The sequence below is a fragment of the Thunnus maccoyii genome, chromosome 9 (genome assembly GCF_910596095.1).
Source record: "Thunnus maccoyii chromosome 9, fThuMac1.1, whole genome shotgun sequence".
NCBI classification, from domain to species: Eukaryota; Metazoa; Chordata; class Actinopteri; order Scombriformes; family Scombridae; genus Thunnus; species Thunnus maccoyii.
This window is the reverse complement of record NC_056541.1, coordinates 10,212,912-10,225,786: the sequence shown is the minus strand read 5'-3', so window position 1 is coordinate 10,225,786 and position 12,875 is coordinate 10,212,912. Positions and strand designations below refer to the sequence as shown.

The following is a 12,875-nucleotide window of genomic DNA, read 5'->3' as shown; positions in this document are numbered from 1 at the left end:
ACTACAACACGGGGCTCCCTAATCTCTATCACTGTCTGTCTGTCTGCTGCTGCCTCCCTTCCTCCATCTGTACCTCAATCTCTTTCATGTTCTCTCTCTCTCTCTGCCCCCTCTCACTTTCTATTTGTCATTCTCTCTTTCTCTCTCTGTCTGACACCTACTCCATTTATTCCTCTCTCGCTTGCTGTCTCTCACTTACACTCTTTTCATTCACTCGCTTTTAGCTCTTTAGTTTTGGCCTTGTGCTTTGTTTATGCTGAGTTGTCTTAGTTGAATGCTGACACACTGAAGCGCAGCTGGGAGGCAGACGGGAACACTGTGTGTGTGCGTGTGTGTGCGCGCATGTGCACGTGCGTGTTTGTTGTGTGCTCTGCTACTTACTGTGGGTTACATTGTATAATGTGAAATGACTGCAGCCATGTTTCCTAACCAGCATAGCTTTTACACAGTCAATACTCATATTTTGAACCTTTACGAGTGTGTGTTTGCGTGTGTGTGTGTGTGTGTGTGTGTGTGTGTGACATAATTCAATGTCAGCTCACTTGATTAGCCCATGCGCGTGTGTGTGTGTGTCTTCTGTGCGTGTTAGTTTTCTAACTTCAGCAGACACTGTCAGTTTAGTGGCCCAAAGCACTGTGGTGTTAACCAGCTCTCACTGCTCTTCTGTCAATGTTAAACATTTCACTGTCACCTTAAGGCAATTATCACTGAGACGACAACAAAAGCTGCTTTCATACATCCCACTCCAGCTCCCATGTTGTTTGTACTATAACCTACCTGTGCTTCATAATTTTCTATACTCTGTGCAGCATGATTCACAAGATTCTGTTGTTCACATTGTCTTTTTTTAACATTTTGAGACACACGTTTTTATTCTATCACTTGCCAATCAATCAGTCTGCCAGTAATGTGATGTCTCTTTTTTACCTGGATTTTGCAGCTGCTAATCACAGAACTTTACTGTGTGTTTAGGATTTTTGCCTCAAAAGACCTCCTAGACGCTGTGTGTTAAAGCAGCAAATGCGAAAGCGGTCATGAAGTGCAGTTTCTCCATGAATGCTTTCATGAGCTCACAATTGTATGAAATTGTTTTTATGTGAAAAGACTCTGATGATGCAGATTATAGGTAGCGAAAACATAAATCCTTTAAGTTTTCTGCATGTCATTATATACAACAATTTATGCATTATCTTTTGCAGGTGTTGTCCCCTCTGTCTGACTCCATCCTAGCAGAGAAGACTGTGACTGTGTTGGATGACAAGGTAAAAAAAAAAATTAACAAATTGCTTTATGTAATGTATTTGTGGGATGTAGGTCCCTTTTGTTGGCTAATATATGCTGTACTATGACTGTGTGATTGTGTGTTTTTAAATCTCACTTTGCATATCATTGATTATACAAGGTGTGGGTATTTAGCTTAATTGACTAAAAATGAAAGAAAACATCCACATCGCCTCATAATGCAAATGAGCATGTTTATCAGATTAGTCTGAGGAAATTGAAGCCCAGATTATTCGTATATATTGTATACTGAGCCATACATGCCAAATCATACAAGATATGAAAATAATAATATAATTTGGGGGCCTTTAACATCACCCATCATGTTTCATTGAAGATTTACTTTAATACTAAGCAAGTTCTGTGCCTTCAAATTGTTAGTTATAAATATTGTATGTCTTTCTATGTCCTTTTTTGCCACTGTTCTATAATACTAATGTTACTTTTTGGTAGGTTGACCGCCTAATTTCCCCAAAGAGTATCAAAATTTCAATTTACTTCCAAAGTTGAAGTTGATTTACTATTAGTTCTTTCTTAAGTATATAAGAGAATCATTTTGGTGTACTGTAGCCAAATACCTCATCTCTCACTCGTCCAGTAAGCAGACCTTGTCTGGACCTCTTGTCCATTTGAGCCACTAAAAGTAGAGCAAAAAAGTAAAACTTTAAAAACAAAAAAAAACTATGGCTTCCTCTGACAGTCTTAAGAAATAGCAATAAAGCTAGAAACATTAAGCAGCATATGATGACATATGTTCCAGGTACATTTTGAACCTACAGTATCTCTTTTCTATCTAGGTCACCATCACAGACCTTGGAGTCCAGCTGGTTGCATCTCTGTCCCTCAGTATGACAGCGAGTCCTGGAAATTACCAGGCCATACAGCTAACGACTACAGCAACCGACCTGCTACACGCTCCCAAACAGGTAGGAGATACTATGTATACATAACACAAACACACGCAAAAAGCAGGAGCATGCAATGACACACTCACATGCACTGGTGCACACATGCACAGATTAAAATATCTCTATCCCTGCAAGATATCATGTTCTCCATGGGTTGTTTTTATCATATTTTCCAAATGTAACTTGCACATGCAGACACATGATAAACATAGAGACACCTCATTGCTTTTGTATGACTCACACAGGCAAACACACTGATGGACTACATCTTAAGCTGCTCGCATATCTTCAGTAAAACCCCCAAGGTTGTAATCATTGAAGTTAAACAGTAATTCTGTGCTGCGAACGTCTTATCGCTGCTATCTGTTTCTCATAATCAGTTTCTAATTAGGAGTGTGTAACTTCCAGGCTATAGCTCTACTTAGCTACAGTTGCAACTACCTAAAGGTCTACAGTACAATACTGAAAAATTTCTATATATTGTCTTTTAGAACTACATCAAGAGTAGGTTGTTTTTTTGACAATACATGCACTTAGGTAATTAACTAATTATTTAAATTTAAGCTACATTTGTCATAAAGTGCATAACCACACATGTAGAAGAAACACACAAACACACCTAAAGAAGTGAACACACACTCCTCCTACACCCTCATGCATACAGTATTGCTAGACTACCATGTTACAAGTTATTCTTGACTCTCTAATCACATTGCCAAGGGTTATTTTATCACACCATCTCAAGCTATTATCCCTTACACCCTCCCTCCTCCCACCTTCCCTCTTTCGTTCTTATTTTATCGAACAATACCGAGTTATAATTTCTATCCGAGGGCTAATTGGTCAGGAAGCAGCTCATTATGATTAAAATATAGATCATTTCTTTTTCCTTTTTCAATCTATCAGTCTTTACTTACATCATTTATCATTACCTGTGGAATGATGATGGGGCAATGGAGAGGGAAAGAGGAACATAAAGGAAAAAAACAAGACTGGAGGAAAAGAGGGGAAAAAAAGAAAGGAGTGGATGAGGCAAGGAGAGAAGACAATTTAATGTGAAAATACTCTAAATAGAGGGAAAGAGATAAAGTGTTGTTCCTCATGTTGGAGCTTAATTACTTTTGAAGGGAGGTTTTTGCTGTGTTTTACCTACACAATCTTTTCTGTGTTCTGATTAAAGAAAGCAAAGGGTTCTATCCAGGGAAATTAGTGAGGCAAGATCACATAAAGACAAACAGAAAGAAAAAAAAAACTACATTCTCTGTTGAACTGTTTTTATTTGTGGAGAAGCTGCTGCTGGAAGAAGCTTGTTGACAAAATCATTCTTCCTGAAAGTACTTGTGCTCATTGTGAAGGAAGAGATGGTGACTGGAGAAAGAGACAAGTAAGGAGAAGAGAGTGTGTCTGTGCACAAAGTGAAGTGGTTAGATTTCAGTTACTGCTGTTTTCATGTTTACCTGTTTGTGTGTGTGTGTGTGTGGGGGGGGGGGGGGGGCATGTGTGGGTGGATGGATGGAGGTGCAGATGTCTCTTATTGTGTGGAAAGCAACACTTATTGCACTGAAAGTAACAGCATGCTATTTATTTCCATTGTGTTGGAAAGGCACACAGTTTAATCATTCTATAAACATATCATACTGTCAAGCTACCAAGGCCAACACCATTGGATGCTTTATCTCATATACTCTCAGAAAAGCAGATTTCGAAGTGTATCAGGATACAGTGCTGATAAGAGCAGCGAGACTGAACCAAGACAGTAAAGTTTTGGGCTGTTATGGACTGTGGAGTCAGGCAACAATTCATCATCGTCACTATGAGCAGTCACATTACTCACAATCATTTGACCCATTACTGATATAAAAGTATCAGTTAGTGCAGCTTCAAAAACCAGATCACCTGAACAGATCTGAATGGGAAATTGAAAAATGTCTTCCCTGTGCAGGTAAACATGTCATGTCTCCATCATTGCAGGCATTAATCATAAGCTACTCAGAAATATCATGTATAACCTCTCTAAACTGGGGCAAATATCATGCCAAAGTTATGACCATTTAAAGTTTCACATTTTGACCGTTTTGATCATAGCTTTGTCATCATTTTTCATTGAAACAATTGGATTGTCCGGCGGTCAACAGTAGAAGATGTAAAGAGAATGTCACTGAGGGCTAAGTAAACTTGATATGCTCAACTAATTTTTAGAGGGACACTGAGAAACTACAAAATGACTTTAACACTTTTAATTAATTGAATTATGTGGGAAATAGAATTGTAATTATACTCTGTTTCTTACTCTCATTCAGGAAGCAGCAATCAGTGCCTGGATCCAGTACAGTGATGGTTCAGTGACACCACTTGATATCTATGATCCCAAGGATTTTCTTCTCTCAGCTGTGTCATTGGATGAGAGTGTTATCTCCATAACCAATCAGGTACGAGCCATTCGCGTCTTTCTTTTTCTGACCGATCTGACCAGTGTTACAAAACTTACTGATGAATATGACAGACAAAGTGAAACCAGACTGAAACCTCCCTGCTGTGTTTAGTTGTCTTCATGTTGTATTTTCTATTTAGGAACAGCACTGGCCAATTGTAGTGGCGGAGGGCGACGGACAGGGGGCACTGGTTCGTGTAGAAATGGTCATCTCTGAGACCTGCCAGAAGTCCAAAAGGAAGAGTGTATTGGCGTCTGGAGTAGGCAATGTGATAGTGAAGTTTGGCGCAAAGAGCGAGGAAAGAGGCGTGTTAGAAAGAGGTGGTCAGGAGGACAGCGGAGGGATGGACAACAGCACCAATGAGCAACGGACGAAGGAGGGAGGAGATTGGAAGTCGAACAGCGCAGCAGCGGATCGAGAGGAAGGAGCCATGAGAAAGGTGGAAAGGAACAATGAATAGATGAGAAAAGATCAATAGAAATTAATATAAAAAAAACCCACTTTTTTCATAAAAATGAACCATGTTTATGTGTTAATTCCCATTTACCAGGTTAGCTCAACGACCAAGAGCACAGTAACCCATCGTGCTTCAGGTGGTAAGGCTGCCAGTGGAGGCAGCAGCAGCAGTCGAGGCAGTGGTCCAAGCCAAGCAGGGGACTACAGTAGCTACCCAGCACAAGTGGAGGTACCTGGGACTGGGGATGGTGAGCTCACCCAGACCACTAGAGGACTGTCGGACCTTGAGATTGGGATGTATGCTCTTCTGGGAGTATTCTGTCTGGCAATACTGGTTTTCCTCATCAACTGCGTCAGCTTTGCTTTCAGGTAAAACATTGTGAGAAATGAGGACTCTGTTGTTTGTATCATTTGAAGGGAACTCAGCAATGAAAGCATGTTGGTATGTTAAACAGTAAGGTCTCCATCCAGTTACATCATAGTTTAGAAATCTTTGTGTGGACCACCATGTGAACGTACACACCAAGCACCTGGTGTTGACAATGTCTTAATTGGCTAAACCTAGTTCTCCATGAGTGTATAATCACATGAAAATAAGATGAAATTTTTGTTACCTTAGAATGAGCCCTTTATATCTAGATAGGGAGCAGGTTTTCTTCCACAGAGTCCGCCATGTTGCACTGCCATGTTTCTACAGTAGCCCAGAACAGACAAACCAAACACTGGCTCTAGAGAGGGCCTTTCGCATTTTTTGCAGCCACCATAGGTTCTCCTACATGTTTGGAAGGGGAGGGTGAGGGGAGATGTCTTCAGTTGGCTGCAATCTGCAACCTCATCTCTAGATGCCACTAAATCCTACACACTGGTCCTTTAAGTCCAAGAGTTTTGGTTGCATGTAGCTATCACAAAAAAGGACAATTTTGCAGAACTTAAAATACCTATTTTTATGCTTACATTGATGAGATATATTTTACACTTTTACTTGGGAGAGTAGACGCCCATTAGACATATCATATCCTTCCAGACTGCTAGTCTGGGAGGATATGAGCCACTTTGATCTAAATCTTCAAATTGGGTCTCTGCCATCATCTTATACTTTCTGCTATCTATGTGAAGGGATGCCCATTGTCAATATTTAAAAAAGCAGCTCAGTGTGTAATTGTACTTCCATAGTAATTACTTGCTTTCATCTGCAGATACCGCCACAAGCAGGTCCCTGTTCTGGAGGCAGGAGGCAACATGAACCATGCCCATGACTGGGTGTGGCTTGGCAACGAGGCCGACCTTCTAGCTGACCACTCAGACCAATGCCAGGGCGGTCTGCCAGATGAGTGCACCACCATCATTGACCGGAATGAAGGAGGATATGAGGAGAACAAGTACCTACTGAACGGGGCTGGTAACACCTTGGTGATGGGCGTGGGCACAAGCATGGGCACTATTAGTGGGAGTGGTGGCACAGGTGGACACCGAGGCATCACCCATGGACAAACCTTGCCCAGGTCCATCCCAGATCCGCATCAGTGCCTTTCAGCAATTACTACTGGTGGCAAAGATGCCTCTGGTCAAGCAGAGCATTTGAATAATTCCCCGCGAGCCACGGCCGCAGCTGCGGTTGCAGCTGCCAAACGCAAACGCGTCAAGTTCACGTCTTTTGCCACCGTTCTGCCCAATGATAATTCGGGTGTCGGTGGCCCATACACCAACTCCTCAGTCCTGGTAACCAATGGGAGCGAGGATGACATCAAATGGGTGTGCCATGATATGGACCTGGGTCAGTCTGAAATCAGAACCTACATGGAGAGGCTACAAGACAATCTGTGACTTGGGAAGAAACTGAGAAATGGAGGGGCAGAGGATGAGTGCAGGAGGGGGAGGATAGACAATGAGTACAATTCACCTGTAATGCCTTTGCAATGGATGAAGGGAGGGAGAATGGGAGGAATATGAAGTCTAAGTGGTTGAGTATGAAAGTAAGTATGAGATAACAGTGAAGGGAACACAAACCGTCGAGAAGTGTTGAAAAGATTGCTGAACAGACAGATTAAGGGATGCTTACATTTAGCTTCCCTTAGCCTAAGGAAAACATATTGTCATCACTAGCTCACACTGAAAACAATGGTAGCAAACAATAATAACATTTGTTTTATATAATAATAATATTATTATATAATATTATTAATAATATTATTTATTGTGAAAAGATTTGTGTAAAAATCAATAATAAATTCCACTATTGGTTATGAGTGTTTATTTTCGGAATACCAGTAAACCATTGTACTATACAGTAAATTCAGGGTATGTTATTGGACAAACATTAATATGCCACTATACATTTTAAACGAGGATGGCAAGAATGACCTGACATTCTACAGTCTTTTCTACTCATATGGTATATTGCCAACGTTGGCAGTGGCTTTTGATTGATTATTGATAGATCTAGTTTTAATATACAAACCTCATCCCCATGTCATTACTTGCCAAGTCTGCTGAATTGTTCTATAATGAATTACTGATTTTTCTGAGAAATAGATGCGCATTAAAGGTACAGTCTGGTTTTGTTCTATTATGTGACCTGTTTCCTTTTGGCATTGCGCATAAGAAAATATAACATAAAAATATATATGTATATTCCAAGTACTCGACTATAAAATCAGGCACTTCGGTGGGCAATCTTGCTCTTTCCTCAAACAACAGATGTGTCGAGAGTTGGAAAATATGTCACACAAAAGACTGTTTCTCCCTTGGATCCAAGACAGAGGCATTGAAACTTGCACAACTACAAACAGGAAAGGACATTAGCCATATTTGAGCTTACTTCCTGTTTGATGAAACCTTCCAGCCAAATGACGGCTTTCTCCCTGTATTCAAAACCAGTCCTGTCATCCCCTGGCCCCTCTCCTTGTCTGTGATTGGACAGCAGTAGAAACTTTGTGAACTGTGAAATACACAGTGAAATACTGTGTAATACTGTCTGTAAACTAAAGGGGACTTACTGAGGTGTCTCACATAAAAAGGAGGCTGCTTGGGCTTTGCAAAGCCCAACTGAACACTTAATAATGAGGATTATTTAAAACAGAAACCATGTAGGCAACAAGACAGACCAGAGTACCACGGATGCTAACAGGATATACTGAATGACATGACAAAACAAATGAAAAATGCAGTGACACTGTTGAATATCTAACGAATAGATATGGGTTCATGAAACATGTTTGTTCCGGCTGAACGTAATTATATATATTTTTTTCCTTTTGTTTGTCCTTTTTGATAAATAGAATGTTTTTTATTATGTTTCCTCCTTTTTTTGCCTAATTTGGGAAGATATTAGTTGTAGCTTTTTATTTGGAGAGATTTATTAAGACTTTAAGGATATATGATTCTTTTTCTTTTTCTCCTAGAGATCTATTTATTTAAATTAACAATTGAGAGGGTGAGGAAGGAAAGAAAGGTCAAGGGCAAAGGATGAAAACAATAGACCTGCTGGTGACCAATAGCACATACGAGAATAGTTGAAAGAAAGAAGACGGAACAGGCAGAGGTGGCCTCACCTTCGTTAAGCTCAGGTGATGAGTCATGAAAAACCGACAATAAAAAAGGAGAATTGTAAGATTGTTAAGATTGCAATATTTATTTATAAATGTGTTACTGTTTCAGAGTACACTGTATGTTGTAAATAAATAAACATGCTTCAAAGTGCTTGTGAATAAGATTGCAGGTCACTAGCCAACAACATGGTGATATTTTGTACATTTTACAGTGCAAATATGGTACACAATACTATCTACCACCACAATGTGAAAGTGATCTCAATGGTTCTTTTTCTAAAGATGTTCCTGTCTTTGTTTAAAGTATTGAATGAGTTGTCTTTGTACAGGGTAGGAATCAGTTTACCTCCATAATGAGATATAAAAATGGAGGCAATCCATCGTGCATCACACTGGTCAGTCCAAGAGATCCATTTCAGAAAGAAAACCAAATGGTAGGATGTTTACCTGTTGAAAACAAAGGCAGAATCGGGATTACTACACATACTAAGCATCACTATTTTCAATCATTTGTAAAACAAGACACACAATAAAAATGCACATTGAAATCGCAAAATTACAAAACAGAAAGAATAGAGGATTGAAAGGATAGAGAGCTTGGATAGACCTGAGCTGACTCCAAATGGGGGAACTAAATGAGCTGCACAGCCTCCACCAAAGCAATAGATATTCTGACTGATGATGACGACTGTACTGTATGTTCTGGACTCATACACATAACTGTATCTCGCCCACTCTAAAGTAGCTGCGGGACTGCTGTGATTGAAGGGATCAGTTGAACAGGTCCAAGTTTGATAGTCTCTTAAGGTACAAGTGTAGCAATGGTCTCAGATGAAAAACCTTTTGACTCTTAACATGCTCAAACTGTGAGTTTAATCATACTTTACGCCTCTGACACCCATTCTACCTGTTGTATAATTTTAAAACTGTATGGATGTGTACTGAAAAAAACAAGGCTATTTTTAAAAGACTATTTTAGGGTTATTTCAGCTTTTGTTTGATACCAGAGAAAGACAAATCTATGCAGCCATTGTGGAAGGACCACTACAATTTACTGCATGCTTACTAAACTACTGCCGAACTTTAATTGGCACAATTCCAAAGAGGAATTGTTTTAAAAACATTTAGCTTCTTTCGCATCTTTGCAGCTGTCAGAAGTTACACAAAATGGTCACAATAGTAGACAGACTAGAGTTTTGTGTTAGTTCTTACTAATTTGGTTCATTCTCTTTGGTTCATTGAACATTTAGAGACAATTTAAGGCACAAAATAAGAATACAGTAGGTTTTTATTCTACTCTTTCTTTTCCACATTCCTCTTAGAGGCTCTTTCGCAGAAATGGTTTACAGGGAAATTGATGATTTTCTGGCAATCCAGTCTCCTACAGGATTATGTTCATATGTAACAAATATGCAGAAGCAATTTTCGCAATGTGGGAAGAAGATTGATATTCATACAAATAGCGCAAGGAAAAGTGAGGGTGTGGAGGTCGGGGAGGATGTTGGGTGTACAAGTTCATACTAACAATTAGCATTAAATTTCCCAATATTCAACATAATGCTACACGGGCGACTTTTCGTTTTCTCCATTTTACTAATGCAAATTTGTTGCATATGAACATAAGTCTAAGGAGAAAAGTTCCTAGATGAATCTGGATGCCTGTGAATGTAAGGATTAAAGACTCAGTTGTCTATATTCTATGTTGTCAGCCTTGTTATACACCTATTTTGGGCTTTGTGTCTACACAAGATCTGTATTTCAGGTGCTGCTTTATTTTTCTGAGAGAAAACAAGGAGTCCTTGTTTTCAGTGGGTGTTTTTACATTATCAGCCACTGTAGACGTCGCCCCACAACCCCCTCAGTCTCTGTCTTGCAATAAACACTCCAGTGAAGTGAATATACTACCTTAGAACCACATTAGTTCTGCATAATGAAACCTGTATCTTTCAACCAACTTGTATTCAGACTAATGTGTGTAACTTCTAATGGTGGACATAAAGAACACATTTTTCTAAAGAATTCCTTTCAAATGAAGCTGATGCACAGCAGAAGTTCAGCAAACAAGCAGTATATAAAAAAAGGGACTTTTACAGTGGCTACACCTGACTGCTGAAAAACAAGTCAGATCACTAAAAGATAAAAATTCTCGTAATCAAAAGAGTTACATTCTTCAAATGGTTGTCAGTCGTTATGTAGTTACAGTGAGAGGTACACAAAAGCAGCAGTTGAACGTGCTACAGGTAGAAGAGGTGCTAATGGGCACGAGCCCTAAAGGTTTTTGACTTTTTCTGTTTTTTTTCTGTTTGCTATTGTCATTGTTTAAACATGGTTCATGGAGGCCAATAAAGACCCATAACCAAAAGCTATAAGCCTGCTCATTTGTCTTATAATACTCTTTTAATGTTTATGAGTCACAATAACAGAACCTCTGCTTTCTGCCACGATAATCTGGTATTTTGATTTATTTTGATTACATTTCTGGTGGATAAACCTTTTGTGGAGATGACATGGTACAGAGTACAATCAGAAAGGTACTGTAAGTGCAGCATAGCTGAGTTAATAGGAGTTTATCCAAAATGTCAATCTGAACATCACCGCAGGTTTGTGTAGGGGAACTGTCAGTATCAAAAATATCTTTATGTTTTTAAATCAGTGTTTCTGATAAGGTTGGTAGTTGGTTGGTTGTTGTTTTCCCCGTAAAACACTTGTACAAATAGACAAAAGGTTAAAGAAAGATTTCCAGCAGTATTTTGGAAAAAAACTATTCGGATTGAGAATGACAGACCCTTTATTTTGGAACAGGCAACTGTGTCATGAAGAGCTAGACAAAAACAGCAGCTGATTTCACTGATTAGCACACCTTCAATCAAAGGGGAGGAACTAATGGAATCACCCGGTGGCGTCTTTAGCCTTGTTTGACACAAGCCAGGCCTGAGCAGAGTCAATCAGAGCTGATGACTGCTTGGCGTAGAACGATGCCCGCTGGTTAGAAATTGTGTCTAAGTTGCCCTGACTTCATACTTATACAATCCATGATAATGTCAGTGGATGAAGGCAACTGTAGTCTTTAGAGCCAGGCAATGCAGTCACTCTCCTCCTGCATCATCTACATGTATGATGGGAGACATGACGTAATTTCAAGATGTTTGTGCTCACAAAGCGGACATGAGTTGGAGGGTCACATTTGACAAATTAAGAGATTACTGCTGGGGGCCACTGATTATTTGAGGTCCTCTCCTAATTTTGCTGCCGCTTCAAGGCCCAGCGGGAGTGATGATGATGATGAAGCATTTAAATCAAAAGTTAATTAAGATAATACTTTGTAGCCCAACGGGATTCCACAAATAAGTATGAAATTAGATATCCATGATAAAGTTTACATTTGATCGTAAGTGCCTCTCATCACCCTTTGGCATGTGGATATGTTTTCCTCCAACCCCATCTCATAGAAATGACATTCACTAACAATTAAATTGTAGCAGCAAATACACATTGCTATAAAGTAATGCTGGCTCAATTACATTTTCTCTCAACATAATAGGAAAATGTTGTTAATTAGTGGATTTTGCAAGTTGCAAAAATGTTAATACTGAACATATGAGTGAAATGTTAAGAGACAATGTACCTAGTTGTTGTTTTTTCCCAGCGTCATTCATTCAAAAAAACGTTACGTGTAAACATAATCCAGGTAGCGATTAGGTTTGTCAACACACTGTAACTGGGAAAACAGTTACGTTAGACCATATATATATATATATATATATAGGAGATAGGGTTGTTTCCTCACATATGGGCACCGATCACGTCTCATGTAAAGAGATGCATCACGGCTGTTGGGTTTTGGTAGGTGTGGTTCGTCAATGCCCTTTTGAAACATTCTATTAACTTGGTACCTGGCTCTATAAAAACATGTAACAGGTTGTGACTGCTGCCCTAATATTCTTGATATCCTTTATCAAGACATCTGAGACTCCTGAACTTTGACATGAGGATGCCAGTCTACATAGACATAAGACAATCATGACACATGACTGTATCATCTTAATATTTAGACATGATACAGTCAAATGTAGCTTGACCTTGGCATTCATAATAATAATAATACATTTTATTTATGGAGCACTTTCAAGATACTCAAATACGCTTTATGTCTTTCTTAAGTTAAAAGGATCCTAAACTACAAAAACACAAACACTAAACGCACAAGGTAGCACATGCCATTCATGACACATTAAATGCAACCCTAAAAA

The 12,875-nt window shown here is 39.3% G+C and overlaps 1 protein-coding gene across 1 annotated transcript in view; it reads left to right on the top strand.

Moving 5' to 3' along the window:
• The window catches only part of si:dkey-215k6.1 (transmembrane protein 132C), a 127,881-nt gene extending 120,685 nt beyond the window's left edge, over positions 1 to 7,196 (top strand). The window contains exons 8-13 of the mRNA XM_042422482.1: positions 1,200 to 1,262; positions 2,079 to 2,207; positions 4,490 to 4,618; positions 4,761 to 5,060; positions 5,172 to 5,446; positions 6,274 to 7,196. Of these exons, the coding sequence (XP_042278416.1) occupies positions 1,200 to 1,262; positions 2,079 to 2,207; positions 4,490 to 4,618; positions 4,761 to 5,060; positions 5,172 to 5,446; positions 6,274 to 6,901 (1,524 nt within the window). The 3' untranslated portion in view covers positions 6,902 to 7,196. The remainder of the gene's footprint in view (positions 1 to 1,199; positions 1,263 to 2,078; positions 2,208 to 4,489; positions 4,619 to 4,760; positions 5,061 to 5,171; positions 5,447 to 6,273) is intronic.
• Positions 7,197 to 12,875: the final 5,679 nt, after the last annotated feature.